This window comes from Salvelinus sp. IW2-2015, unplaced genomic scaffold, assembly GCF_002910315.2.
Source record: "Salvelinus sp. IW2-2015 unplaced genomic scaffold, ASM291031v2 Un_scaffold1069, whole genome shotgun sequence".
NCBI classification, from domain to species: Eukaryota; Metazoa; Chordata; class Actinopteri; order Salmoniformes; family Salmonidae; genus Salvelinus; species Salvelinus sp. IW2-2015.
Window position 1 is genome coordinate 27,952 of NW_019942715.1, and position 13,761 is coordinate 41,712.

At 42.5% G+C, this 13,761-nt stretch overlaps 2 protein-coding genes across 2 annotated transcripts in view; both read left to right on the forward strand.

Moving 5' to 3' along the window:
• The first annotated feature begins 1,252 nt into the window (after positions 1-1,252).
• rrp15 (ribosomal RNA processing 15 homolog) lies at positions 1,253-8,284 on the forward strand. Its single transcript, XM_024137009.1, has 5 exons — positions 1,253-1,360; positions 2,208-2,587; positions 2,800-2,897; positions 4,040-4,226; positions 7,706-8,284. The coding sequence occupies exons 1-5, from the start codon at positions 1,312-1,314 to the stop codon at positions 7,862-7,864; spliced, it is 873 nt and encodes a 290-aa protein (XP_023992777.1). The 5' UTR covers positions 1,253-1,311; the 3' UTR covers positions 7,865-8,284.
• Positions 8,285-11,390: 3,106 nt separating this feature from the next.
• The window catches only part of LOC111965309 (transforming growth factor beta-2 proprotein), a 31,852-nt gene continuing 29,481 nt past the window's right edge, over positions 11,391-13,761 (forward strand). The window contains exon 1 of the mRNA XM_023989396.3: positions 11,391-12,816. Coding sequence (XP_023845164.2) covers positions 12,471-12,816 — 346 coding nt within the window. The 5' untranslated portion in view covers positions 11,391-12,470. The remainder of the gene's footprint in view (positions 12,817-13,761) is intronic.

The window sequence follows — 13,761 nt, forward strand, 5'->3', positions numbered from 1 at the left end:
GAGGTCTTTGGTCTGTGTGAGTAAATCTGTGTTTGAAATTCACTGCTCGACTGAGGGACCTTACAAATCATTTTATGTGTGGGGTAATGAGGTAATCATTAAAAAATCATGTTAAACACTATTGTTGCACATAGAGTGAGACCATGCAACTTATTATGCGACTTGTTAAGCAAATGTTTACTCCTGAACTTTAGGCTTGCTATAACAAAGGATTTTAATACTTATTGACTCAAGACATTTCAGTTTTTGTTTATAATTGATTTGTAAAAATGCCTAAATACATAATTCCACTTTGACATTATGGGGTATTGTGCATAGGCCAGTGACAAAAAAAATCGTACTTTAATCCATTGTAAACTAACAAAATGTGGAAAAAGACAAGGGGTGTGAAATACTTTCTGAAGGCATTGTATTTGCTAATCTAATCCTATTTATTTGTATTCTTTTGTATATGTTATCTGTAAATAGTTCAATAAAGTTTTCAATTTGTACTATCAACTTATTTTTTGTTCTAGACAAATGCCATCAAGCCTTCCAGTGGTGTCAGGTTACATACTGACAGCTGCTGGTCTTATCAGTTCACCTCCGCTTTATAAGAGGATTTATTTCGACATTTAACATTGCAACCCTGAGAGATTGGTGGAGGAGGAACTCCGCTTTACACGACTACAGGATATGATTAGAGATTGGTCGCAGAGTTACAAAGCAATCATAGAGACTGAAACACACAGGAGGACCTCAGGTAAGTGGCATGAGAACACAAACGGTAAATGACACTCACGCCAACAGTCACACCTAGATCCAATTTACTGACTGTAAATCGCTCTGGATAAAAACATCTGCTAAATTACTCAAATGTAAAAATGAACACAAAGCAGTGGGTATTTTTTTCGAATGAGCTCCTGCACTAAACAAGATCTAATTTTGTCGGTCCGTACTGGACCAAATACGCAACATCTGGGTCGAGCATTCCTAGGCATTAGCCAAGCATGATGGTGGAAAATGAAGTTTCATAAAGAAAGTACATATATTTTCCCTTTTTTTCTGCTTTCTCACCATTAAATCAGTTAAGGAGGAAATCCACACCTTTTGTAGCCTGAATGGAGAATGTTTTACGTATGAACCGGTCCACAGGGGATACAAGTGTATAGCTGGCTGCATGCAGTCCATTTGGATGGTAAGATGAAACGGCTCAATATCGCCATCTGCCGGACTTTGGACTACAGTCAAGTCAAGTGGGAACTTTTTATACGGAACTAAACATCACGGAACGGAACGTTGTTCACGGAATGGTTTCAGTGCGGCACAATAATGGCATCTGTGGAAAAGGCACATGTGGAGATCTCAGCTGGGATATTAGGTAAGCTTTAATAGTTTTTCTTAGAATTGTTCAAAAGAAGTATAGCCAGCTAGCTAGATGATTAACCTTGTATCGTTGGTCTCTCCCAGACTCAACAGACTGGACTCAAGCTGGTAGCTAGGCTAGCTAACATAGCATTGGCACTCTAGCATGATCAGATAATCTATGGCTGTACGTTAGGTATCTAAAAAGTTACATTAAACCCTATGGAGTCTTAAGTAGGCATATCAACGTACTAGCTAGCTATGGTACTTGCTTTTAGTTGTCTTCACTCTGCATTTGAAATATCAAATGGCATTAACGTTCGCTTTACACGCGAAAGGTCCACGTTTTTGGGGGGCTCCCGAGTGGCGCAGCGGTCTAAGGCATTGCATCTCATTGCTTGAGTCGTCACTACAGACACCCTGTTTCGAATCCAGGCTGTATCACAACCGGCCGTGATTGGGAGTCCCATAGGGTGGCCCAGCGTCTTCCTGGTTTGGCCGGTGTAGGCCGCCATTGTAAATAAGAATGTGTTTTTAACAGACTTGCTTAGTTAATAAAGTGAAATAATAAACAAAAATCTAAAAAGTAGCTAGCCTATGTGACGTAACTAACTTAGATAATTGGTTAGCAAGCTGTCTGTGTAAGTTAAACATTTCATCGAATCAATAGTTCATGCCCAGCCTTAGATTGTAGCTAGTGTTTATAGAGAAGCATGAACAATGATAGCATCAGGTGTTAACTGTCCGTTAGGTTAAGCTAGATATGAAATGGCAGAGCTAAATTGTTTTGAATTTGCAACCGATTAAGCCTAGCCATTATTTGTGTAAGTCAATATGTTAAATGCCTAATTTTCGCACGTCAGAAGAGGATTCTGAGCCCCAGGAGGACCACAGTGCTGAGAGTGATGATTCTGACAGAGGGAGCGATGGAGGGGGGTCAGAGGATGGAGGGAGCGATGGAGAGGGGTCAGAGGACGGAGGGAGCGATGCCGGAGAAGACGATGGAGAGAGTGATGGGGAACAGGCTAAGGATGGAGGGAGCGAAGGAGAGAAAGACGAGGGCGAAGGCAACAGGGAAGCAGGTGATGTCGACGCCAACCCCAATGCTGGATGGGCGGAGGCCATGGCCAAGATTCTGCAGAAGAAAACGCCAGCGCGCAAACCCAGCATCCTGCTGAAGAACAAAGAGCTGGACAAGATAAGGGAGAAGGCGAAGAAGGAGAGTCTGGAGAAGAAGAAACAGGTACTGTTTATTTTCATGTCTGTGTGGATGTACCTGTATGTCAATCTCTCACTAATGTAAACGGTATTAAACTGGTTATTGAAGTCAGATGATAGCCTGATAACAGAAATGGCCTTAGACCAGTTCACCTGGTGTTAAATTCCACCCATGGCATTTATTCAGTACAGCTTGCATGTATGTATGTGCTTAAAAACTTTTTCCTTGGCCACCAGACTGATAAAAGGCAAGCTTGGGAGATGATGTGTCGAGAGAAACCAGATGTTGTAAAAGGCCGAGAGAATGAGAGGAACATGCAGAGAGTTGCTACCAGGTACAAACACACTTGTGCCGCTTACAGGCCTACAGTGCCTTCGGAAAGTATTCACACCGTGTGACTTTTTCCAAATTTTGCCGTGTTAAAGCCTGAATTTAGATGGATTCAATTTCGATTTTTGGTCACTGGCCTACACACAATACCCCATTATGTCAAAGTGGAATTATGTATTTTTATTTTATTTTATTTTTTACAAATTAATGAAAAGCTGAAATGTCTTGAATCAATAAGTACAGTGCATTCAGAAAGTATTCAGACACCTTGACCTTTCCCACATTTTGTTACTTTCCAGTCTTATTCTAAAAATGAGTACATTGGGGGTTTTTTTGTGTGATTTTTTTTGCAAAAGTATTAAAAGGAAAACACAGAAATACCAGATATACTTTGTTGATTCACCTTTGGCAGCGATTACAGCCTTGAGTCTTCTTGGGTATGATGCTACAAGCTTAGCCATGCCTATATTTGGGGAGTTTCTCCAATTCTTCTATGCAGATCCTCTCAAGCTCTGTCAGGTTAGATGAGGAACGTCGCTGCACAGCTATTTTGAAGTCACTCTAGAGATGTTCAATCGGGTTCAAGTGCGGGCTCTGGCTGGGCCACCCATGGACATTCAGAGACTTGTCCCGAAGCCACTCCTGCATTGTCTTGGCTGTGTGCTTAGGGTCGTTGTCCTGTTGGAAGATGAACCTTCGCCTCAGTCTGAGGTCCTGAGCACTCTGGTGCAGGTTTTCATCAAGGATCTCTCTGTACATTTCTCTGTTAATCTTTCCCTCAATCCTGACTAGTCTCCCAGTCCCTGCTGCTGAAAAATATTAGTGAATATTTCTAAACCCGTTTCCACTTTATTATGGGGGTTTGTGTGTAGATGGGTGAGGGTGGAAAAAAACACTTTAAACCATTTTGAATTCAAACTGTAACACAACAAAAGGTGGAATTCAACAGCATATCTCTTAATGATGATACAATGCCTGCCAGGTGAGGATGGGGATAACAAAATTATTAGATCAGGGAAAAATCCCATGCATTTATGATTTAGTGCTAAATATAAGCGTCGCAAAAAATATTACAATTAATCTTACAGTGAATTGGCCTTAAATTCTACCAGAATGACAGTGTGCTGTGTGTACCCCTCTCCACAGGGGGGTGGTACAGCTGTTTAACGCCGTGAGGATGCACCAGAAAACGGTGGATGAGAAGGTGAAGGAGGCGGGCGGCTCGGAGAGGAAGAAGGCCAAGCTCCTCTCCTCTGTCTCCAAGAAAGACTTCATCAATGTGCTGCGTGGCACAGAGGGAGGCAGCGGGGTTGTCAAGACCGAGAGACAGATGGTGAGTTTCATCCCCGATACCTCTCTCTCCCACTGTGTTGTTTTCCCAGAGTTGGTCTTAAGGCAGGTGCTAAATCAGCCCCCCGCCTTAAAGATTTATTGCAGCTAAAGTGTCAATTGCAGCCAGTTGTAGTTGTGCTGAATATAATAATTATAATTTCATTCTCCCGGATGCCAGTTGCTGTGCACCAAAGCACCTCACTCGCACGGCTCTCTCAGCTATATCAATTCTTATTAGCCAGTACCCGTCAAGTGATCGGGTCCTTGTCACAGGCCTAGCAGCTTCGAAGTAGCCTACAAGTGAAGACCGACACATCAGGGATGCATCAGCGTGCATCCTTCTTATCGAATTCTGATGCGCACTGTGATGATGTTAGAAGAACTGTCCACATTTTGCTTTTCCTCAGCCAACAAGACAAGTAAACAAACCGCAAAATCACTAGCCTGTGTCAATTTTCTATACCCCATAGTAATAAAGTTAACCGAGCTTGGTCGTTCTGTGCGAGAAATAATCATTTGATACAGTCTGGGGCAGTTGTGGGACGATAGATCCCAAATTCATACATCCGCTACACATAATTGTTTTTTAAAAAGCAATAGATCAACAAGTTTAGCTTAATGTCGATAAACTATTTTTTAAATAAATTACATTATAAGCATTGCGCACACGGCAGTAGGCTACGCGCAAATGTTCCAATATGCAATGGTGGAATAAGTACCTAATTGTCATACTGAGTAAAAGTAAAGATGCCTTCATAAAAAAGTGAAAGTCACCCAGTAAAATACTACGTGAGTAAAAGTCTTAGTGTTTGGTTTTAAATCTAAGTGAAACTATGAATAATTTCAAATTCCTTATATTAAACAAACCAGACAACACAATTTTCTTGTTTTTTAAATTTACGGATAGCCAGGGGCACACTCCAACCCTCACACATAATTTACAAACTAAGCATTTGTGTTTAGTGAGTCTGCCAGATCTGAGGCAGTTGGGATGACCAGGCATGTTTTCTTGATAAGTGAGTGAATTGGACCATTTTTCTGTCCTGCTAAGCATTCAAAATATAACAAGTACTTTTGGGTGTCAGGGAAAATGTATGGAGTAAAAAGTACATTTATTTTCTTTAGGTATGTAGTGAAGTAAAAGTTGTCAAGTACAGATACCCATGAAAACTACTTAAGTAGTACTTTAAAGTATTTTTACTTAAGTACTTTACACCACTTCCAATATGCAATTAGCAGGAAAACACTGTTCACAATGCACATGAGAGAGCGGTTTCGTGTGACGGAGATGAAAATATCCGTTAGAAATGTAGAAAGCTGGGAGATCTAAACATGCAGCAACTAGCATGGGTTGCTAATATGACTAGAATTGGGCCTTTGGCTAATTGACAGTGAAATAAAGTTGATTTGAAAACCAGTAGAACATGAGAGAGTTGCTGTTTTCAGTGGCATGTGAGGAAGTGTTTATATAATTCCCTCATTTTCTTTAGGGTTGGATTTTGGCTAGGCTTCTTTGAAACAAGTAAAGACATGCCTCGTAAAATGACAAACATCCAGGTTTTAAACAATTACTTTGATAGTTAAATAGTTCTAAAATTCTAATTGACAAAGTCAATGCACAACAGTTGTAGGAAAAACACTTTTCAAAGCCAAAAACATCTTTCAAGTGAATTATGAATTATACTTTGTTAATTTTATTAGGTATAATTATTTTAATCAGGATGTTTTGTCTAACGGGGTAAATGCAGATGGACAAACCCGCATGCTTCAGCCTTTGTATTTATAGCCACTATGTTGCATCATTTGGGCTACAGACGATAATGCTTATTGCTTCTCGCACATCTGATAATATTGACCTCATACTCAACTCGGGACCTCGATGACAGTTCCACAGCTTTTTTTCATTGTCCCCCTCTAGTCAAGGACTGATTTAGACCTGGGACACCAGGTGTGTGCAATTAATTATCAGGTAGAACAGAAAAACAGCAGTCTCCGGACCTCTTAGGGTAACAGTTGAATATCCCTGATATAGACCATGCATAGGTTATATGTTAAAATATTTTTTACGAGTATGTTGTTGGGCTCATTTATTGAGGTGGAAATTATATTTTAGATGTGGTCAGCATCATTTTATTTTCATTCGTTTTGGGTAGCATGTCCCGTTCTCCTCACTTTGACAATTAAGGTAAGGGCATTTTTCGTGTCTCTTAAGTACGCTGCTGCCTACGCCACATTGTTCTCAACACCAATATGCTGGTTAATTTAGCTGTTATTCACTTAGCAACATGGTCTAGGAAAAGGTGCCAATTCAACAGCGCACTGATATTTCAGAACTGTGGACAGCGACCGCTATCCAACGCATTTGTTACAAAATAATGATTTTTATTTGTGTTGCACTGTGGACTGTGCCATCCCCACGGCCTCCACAATGGATCAGTACACAAGGTGTCTTGTACACCATGATTTTTTTTGTTTTTTTTGCTACTTCTCAACTAAAGAAATCTCGGTTGACCAAACAATCGACCAGTTGACTAAATGGGGTCAGCCCTCTTTGCAACTCACCTGGTAAAATAAGGAATAAATCAAATAAAAACTGTTAGCTTGGATATAGCATGTGATAGGTGGTGTGTTTTTTTTTTTTTTATCTAATAATCTGATATGGTGGTAGTTATGGTGCAGAGGCACTGTGTTGATTAGGAATGTGAAGATGGCGCCGCTTTGACCTATGTCCCACTTTTCGGCCTTCTCACGTCTGTATAAATATTAGAGGTCGACCGATTTTATGATTTTTCAACGCCGATACGATACCGATTGGAGGACCAAAAAAAGCCGGTGACGATTTTTATTTATATACATTTGAAATGATGACAATTACAACATTCCAAAAATGCCGATTACCGATTGTTATGAAAACTTGAAATCGGCCCTAATTAATCGGTCATACTAACAGCAGCATCATATGTTGATATACTAACAGGGCCTCTGAGCTTCAGGGTTAGATGGTCAGTGATAGCTGGGCTGGCACGGGATTAAAGGGTTTAGGTAGATGCCAATCCCCAAACTACCATCTATTGCATCTAGGGAATTTTTCCGAAGCCCAAACCAAGGATATTTTTCCGGTGACTGACATGGGATTTTAACATTAATAAAATGCGTATTCTGTAGGGCAGGTCTGTAATAATTGCTCTCATAACCGCTTATTTAATTGTAATAATTTTATAAATATTCTCTGGAGTGGCCTGTTGTCATAAGTGTAGTTTCCCTTGATGTCCACATGGTGGCACTGTTGGCTTTGGGATGTTGTGAAACTTTCTTGGAGACTATTGTTATGAGACTGAGGAGTTGGGCGTTGTAGTGGTGGTCTATTCCTGCGTTTGATCATACACCTGAAGTGGAAATAGATTTTATATAAGAAACTGATCATGTATGGGTAGTAAGTACCATCTTTGTAAAAAGCTGATATGTTTTGTTTGTGTATAGACTGGCAGGGAGGCAGAAGAGAAGCCAGCCTGGAGCGTGCTGAGAGACGACTTTATGATGGGAGCCTCCATGAAGGACTGGGACAAGGAGAGCGACGAGGAGGGGGGCGAGCAGGAGGCACCAGGGGATGTGGAGGACGACAACAGCGAGTCGGACTGAGCAGACGGGCCCATCTAAGTGTGTGTATGACTGAGCACGCCCAGGAGTGTGTGTGTGTACACAAGACTGTGCCTTTTGAGTCCACTGTGAGGAATGGAGCTGAAAGGGTCCTGCATCGCTGAGATCGGCTCAACCCAGCCTCCCTCTCCTCTTCCCCCAGAGGCAGCTCTACCAGGCCCAAAGACCCCTCTTTGAATTTTCTATATGGAACCAGGAGCTGAAGAAAGACTGCGGTCAATGTCCTGTTCTGGCTCACAATGCATTGGGTCAGGATACCTAGTTTGTGTAATGCTGGTGCTCTGGTTTGTCAAGGTCCCACTGAACATTTTTCCATCTGAACTCTGTTGTGTGTGTATATAGACCTTTTTTCCCCCCCTAACAGTTGCATGTCCCTCAATAAAAAGCCCGTTGATAAACGTTTCCCTTTTCAGTTTTGTGTTTAATTGTTTTTTGGTGAACTGAGTTATAGCACTAGTTTAACGAAAGCCTTATCAACGTGTTTATACACTGTGTACAACACATTATGCACACCTGATATTTCCATGAGACTGACCAGGTGAAAGCTATGATCCTTATTGATGTCACTTGTTAATTCCCCTTCAATGTGTAGATGAAGGGGAGGAGACCGGTTAAAGAAAGATTTTTAAGACTTGAGACAATTGAGAGACATGGATTGTGTATGTGTGCCATTCGGGGGGTGAATGGGCAAGACACGTAAGATTTAAGAACTGCAACGCTGCTGGGTTTTTCACGCTCAACAGTTTCCTGTGTGTATCAAGAATGGTCCACCACCCAAAGGACATCGGCAAATTTGACAACTGCGGGAAGCATTGGAGTCAACATGGGCCAGCATCCCTGTGGAACTCTTTCAGCACCTTGTGGAGGCTGTTCTGGGGTCAAAGGGGGGGGTGCAACTCAATATTAGGAAGTTGTTCTTAATGTTTTGTACACTGTTTATCTAGTTTATTTCATACATTTTATATATTTATTTTATGCAGTGGTGGAAAAAGTACCCAATTGTCATACTTCAGTAAAAGTAAAGCTACCTTAATAGAAAATGACTCAAGTGAAAGTCACCCAGTAAAATACTACTTGAGTAAAAGTATTTGGTTTTAAATATACTAAAGTATTAAAAGTAAAAAATAATTTCAAATTCCTTATGTTTAGCAAAGCAGACAGCACCATTTTCTTGTTTTTAAAATGTATGTGTAGCAAGGGTCACACTCCAACACTCAGACATTATTTACAAAAGGTGCATTTGTGTTTAGTGAGTCCTCCAAGCATGTTCTCTTGATAAGTGCATGAATTTGACACTTTTCTTGTCCTAAGCATTCAAAATGTAACTAGTACTTTTGGTTGTCAGGGAAAATGTGTGGAGTAAAAAGTCTAACATTTTTGGGGGATTGTAGTAAAGTAACAGTCAAAAATATAAATAGTAAAGTACAGATACTCCAAAACACTACTTTAGTACTTTAAAGTATTTTTATTTAAGCGCTTGACACCACTGGTTTTATGTGGAATGGTTGTAGTGATCATATGACACACAAAAGACGTAGTAGACGTGCTGTCAGTGAATGTGAGATGCCCTACTGATGACCCCTCGGAGAGGAAATGTGTGTGTGCCAGAGAGCACAGAACAGCTGGTGACATTGAGACGACGTCCCACTACATAAACCTCTCGTTTTGTGACGCCCACCCCGTTTTACACACTGCTCTCCTGCGTGTGTCTACTGGACGGTTGCCAAGGTGACAGCCCTCACATCGGAGTGACCCTGAGCGCCAAGTTGATGCGGCGACTGCCCAGTGGCAGTTCTGCTGACTCTTCTCCCTTTCTCTTTTTTTTTTACTCCCTCTCTTCCTGTCTGACTTGCCACACTCACACAAGTCGTGGAAATATTTGCAGAGCGCCCTTTTCGCCGCAAAGGAGAATGCCCGCCACGTCTCAGCCGACCTGTCTCCACCGCTTAGAACGCTCATTCGTCATGGCAACACTGCGACCTGCCACTGTAGAATGTCAGGGCTCTCCTGGCTCTGTTGACACACTGCTAGAGAACCAGCCTGCTATGTCATCTCATCCTCTTCAGTCTATATGGTATTGTCCTCTGTCCCTCTCTATTAGGTCCAGCTTTCCCTTTGCTGCTCTAACCTGGGCCATGTTCGTTAGGCCCAGAGTGGGAGAAAATGTAGGTAATTAGCGAGGTACTACCCGAATTTGCCCAATAAGACACACTTGTTTTTGTTTTCTGTCATTTTGTCAGTGTGCCCAAATGAACACGACCCAAGGGTTTTCCTGAGCCAGTGTACAGGGATTGTAGAGACGGAGTTCCTAATACAGGTTCACTGGGTGTAAAAGGAATGATATAGGGATATCTGCAGGTGCAGAAGGGGATTAAACATGACAGGGTCACTCACTACATATGTTTAGAGGACTTAAAGTAATAATGGTGTTCTGTCTGTGTTACTGTACCGTATACACTGACAGGTCATGGTGTGTTCAACACAGTGAGCAGGTGTTGGAAAGGACATGCAGGAACTGCCTTCCCTGTGTGAGATATTTACCTCTACTCCAAATGCACCTCACACACACACACCCACTCACACCTCTTGTTGGCCTAAGATGTCTGTGTGGGTATTGATTTAGTGACAACATCTGGTTTACACCAGTAAGGCCGGGCTCTGAGAGAGTTTCTGAGAGCCTGTCATAGCTGATGAATTGCAGGCTTTGGTTTGGGTGGAGTGGGGTTGGAGGTGTGGGGGGCAGGGTGAGAGAGGGAGGGAGGTTTTAGCAGAGACAGGAAAAAAGACTTGGCAAAGGATGAAAAACAGTGGGATTTTCTTGGGAGCGTAAATGTAAATCAACCTGGCGCATTATGACTGTGGGAGTGAGAATCCAAGAAAATAGAAAGATCGAGTGGATGCGGGAACGTCCATGAACTTTCATGGCTGACATGGTGCAGTCCCCCTAAGACAGGTGCAGGGATGACAAGAGAGCTGTAGTGTACCACTCCCTGACGAAGACCCAGGGGAGAACCATTCTAAACATCCCCCATTTTAAGAGCTGGATAAAGGGTTTTAAAAAGAATGAGCATAACAAATTACTTGTAGTAGTAATGTTGTTTTGATTTAAGTTATTCAAACCAGGCGAAGCAGTATTCTTGCCAACTTCTGTCATGTTATTGAGGAGGATTGAGAAAAGAAAAGGCTTTCCCAGAACCCACAAATCAAATCAGCCTATATAACATATTTATCCAGTTCATATAATTTCTCAGGAAGCTCAATTTTATGTTCTTGTAACTTCGGAGTTTTCATCAGCAAGATTTTTCTTCAGAACCATCCCAACTCGAATCTTAAATATTTATGGTCTACTTTATCCATTGCAAAATGCGGTACCAAAATAAGTGTATGTTTTACACCGGACTTGTGGATATGGTTATTGAGCTAGTGGACGCCAAATTATACATCTGGCGTTAGGACCCCGTGGTTGCGCGCAGGGACATTACCCGCTGCACTGTCCGGATGGGCACACTAAACGCTCATTACAATAAATCGTCTCGTAACCTGAAGTTGAAGGAGTCCCCCGGCCTGAAAGTGACGACCACAACATCCATTTGAAGAAGAAGGAGCACGTGGTTAAGTAAGTCTTATAAATCTCCCTCTACAACCGGCCGCATGCTGTTGTGCCACTGGCAACATCAGCTCTGTGGACCGATTTTCAGAGCAAGAAGAGATGGAGGAACGCGTCAACGGTCTACCATTGTATTAAAAGGAAATACCGATTATCTTTATACTTCAACCTACTTGCCATACTTTTGATACATTTTTTCCCTCGCATTTTCTCCCATTTATTTTGACCCAACACATGCGTTATAACAACTTTAATAGATTATATCTCCTCGAGAGAACACTTTGCGAGAACCAGGACGGGTTGATTTTTGCACTGTTGTATGCTCTTCTGTCAAGAACCGCGATGCAACTGCTCAGCGAAGCCCACCTTGATCTCGAGATAGAGAAATCAAAGACGGACTTGTGCTGAGCGCGGTACTGGCCACCGTTGGAAAGCTCGCAGCGCTCTGATGCGGTAGAAGGTGTGCGCTAACCCACAGGCTACACGTCTGTTCTGTACAACTGGAGATAGCGAGCTGGCTGGTTGTAGTTTGTTTTTGCTTCAAGGTTTTTCGTGTTAAACTTTGATTGGCATTTAATGGCCACAATTCGGTCTTTTTCGTTTGGACAATTGTAACTTTACGCGCGTTTAGTATGCGTTTGTTGTGAAGGGATTGGTAATAATCATACATAGCCTACTGCTGCTGTCTGCTCCCCGCTGCCCGTATAACGGATTTTACAGATTAGTTCACTTCCATGGTTGAATGGATTTCCAGGTACAATTTGAAATATCGTGCTGAAACTGGGACCACAAAACTACCACGTTTCCCAATATTTCGGCCACAAGTAGTTAAGTGTGTGAGCCTATATATCCAATATTTAGGCTTTTTTTCTCATGTTTATATTGCCTTTCCGTTATATTTAAATCTCCTTTCCAAGGCTCCTTTATCTTTTTTTTGTCAAGATTTCAAGACGCTGCTGTAGTCTATTTTTAGAGTTCACAATGAACTACTGCGTTTTAAGTCTTCTCCTGACCATGGATTTAGCCACTGTGGCCGTCAGTTTGTCTACATGCAGTACGCTGGACATGGATCAGTTTATGAAAAAGCGCATAGAAGCCATCCGTGGGCAGATACTGAGCAAGCTGAAGCTCACCAGCCCCCCGGAGACGTACCCCAAGCCCGAGGAGGTGTCGCGGGATATCGTCGCCATCTATAACAGCACGAGGGACCTGTTGCAGGAGAAAGCCAACGATCGGGCGGCGACGTGTGAGCGCCAACGAAGCGAGGAGGAGTACTACGCAAAAGAGGTTCACAAAATCGACATGCAACCCCCCTACCCCTCTGAGAGTAAGTGTTTGTGTGTGTGTGTGTGTGTGTGCGCGCGCCTGAATACGTGCCAGAGCGCACGCGCACCTGTGTAACGGTTTAATGCATAATTGAAAAGCTCCAATAACCAGTAATTACCCACTGGGCACAGAAGTCAGTTCAACGTACATTTGGTTGAGTTGACAACTAAAGTGAATTCAACAAAACATGTCACCATGTCATTGAAGTTAGGTTAAAAGTTGGGTGACTGCAAATCCAATCCGTTTTCCCCTGTGAGTTTTTGGGTTGAAATGACATGGAAACAACGTTGATTCAGCCAGTTGTTGCTCAGTGGGTAGTATTATCTGCAACGTTTTCAAAGATCGCCATTCCCTTTATGTATGTCATCATGTGTGTTTGGGATTATTTGGGGGGGAAAACTATACGAACTATTCCTGGCACTGCTGCATCCAGGCAGGCAAAACAACGATACTGCGAACCCTGCAGTTCGGCCTGTGCTGCTAGAGCGGTCATCGAGAAAAAACTAGCCTGACTTGAACCTCTCGTGAGATAGGGGGATCGATTTCATCCTAGGCTGACTCCCGGCGCCGCCTTGACAATGTGTTATTGCATAGTTATGAGGTAGTAGAAGCAGACTACAATGAAACACTGATGCAATATTTACCCCCCCCCCCCCCCACACCCCCCATCTCACTCTACAGAAAGAGTTCGTGGGTAAATTTGTAACATAACACGAGTGTTTTTCCCTCATGTTATGTTAATTCAGCGTGTCCTTGCCGGAGTCTCTCCAGCCTGGAGCTGCTGTGTAGATAGGGGACAGGGGTGAGCTCCAAGGACTCGTTAACCTCACAGAGAGGCCTATGAGTATTTCTAACACATTGAAGGAGTGGATTATATCTGTGATAACCTCTTATTCTCAGTGGGCCGCCTCTGAATTCCTGTTTTCCCCGACTGCTATAAACCCTG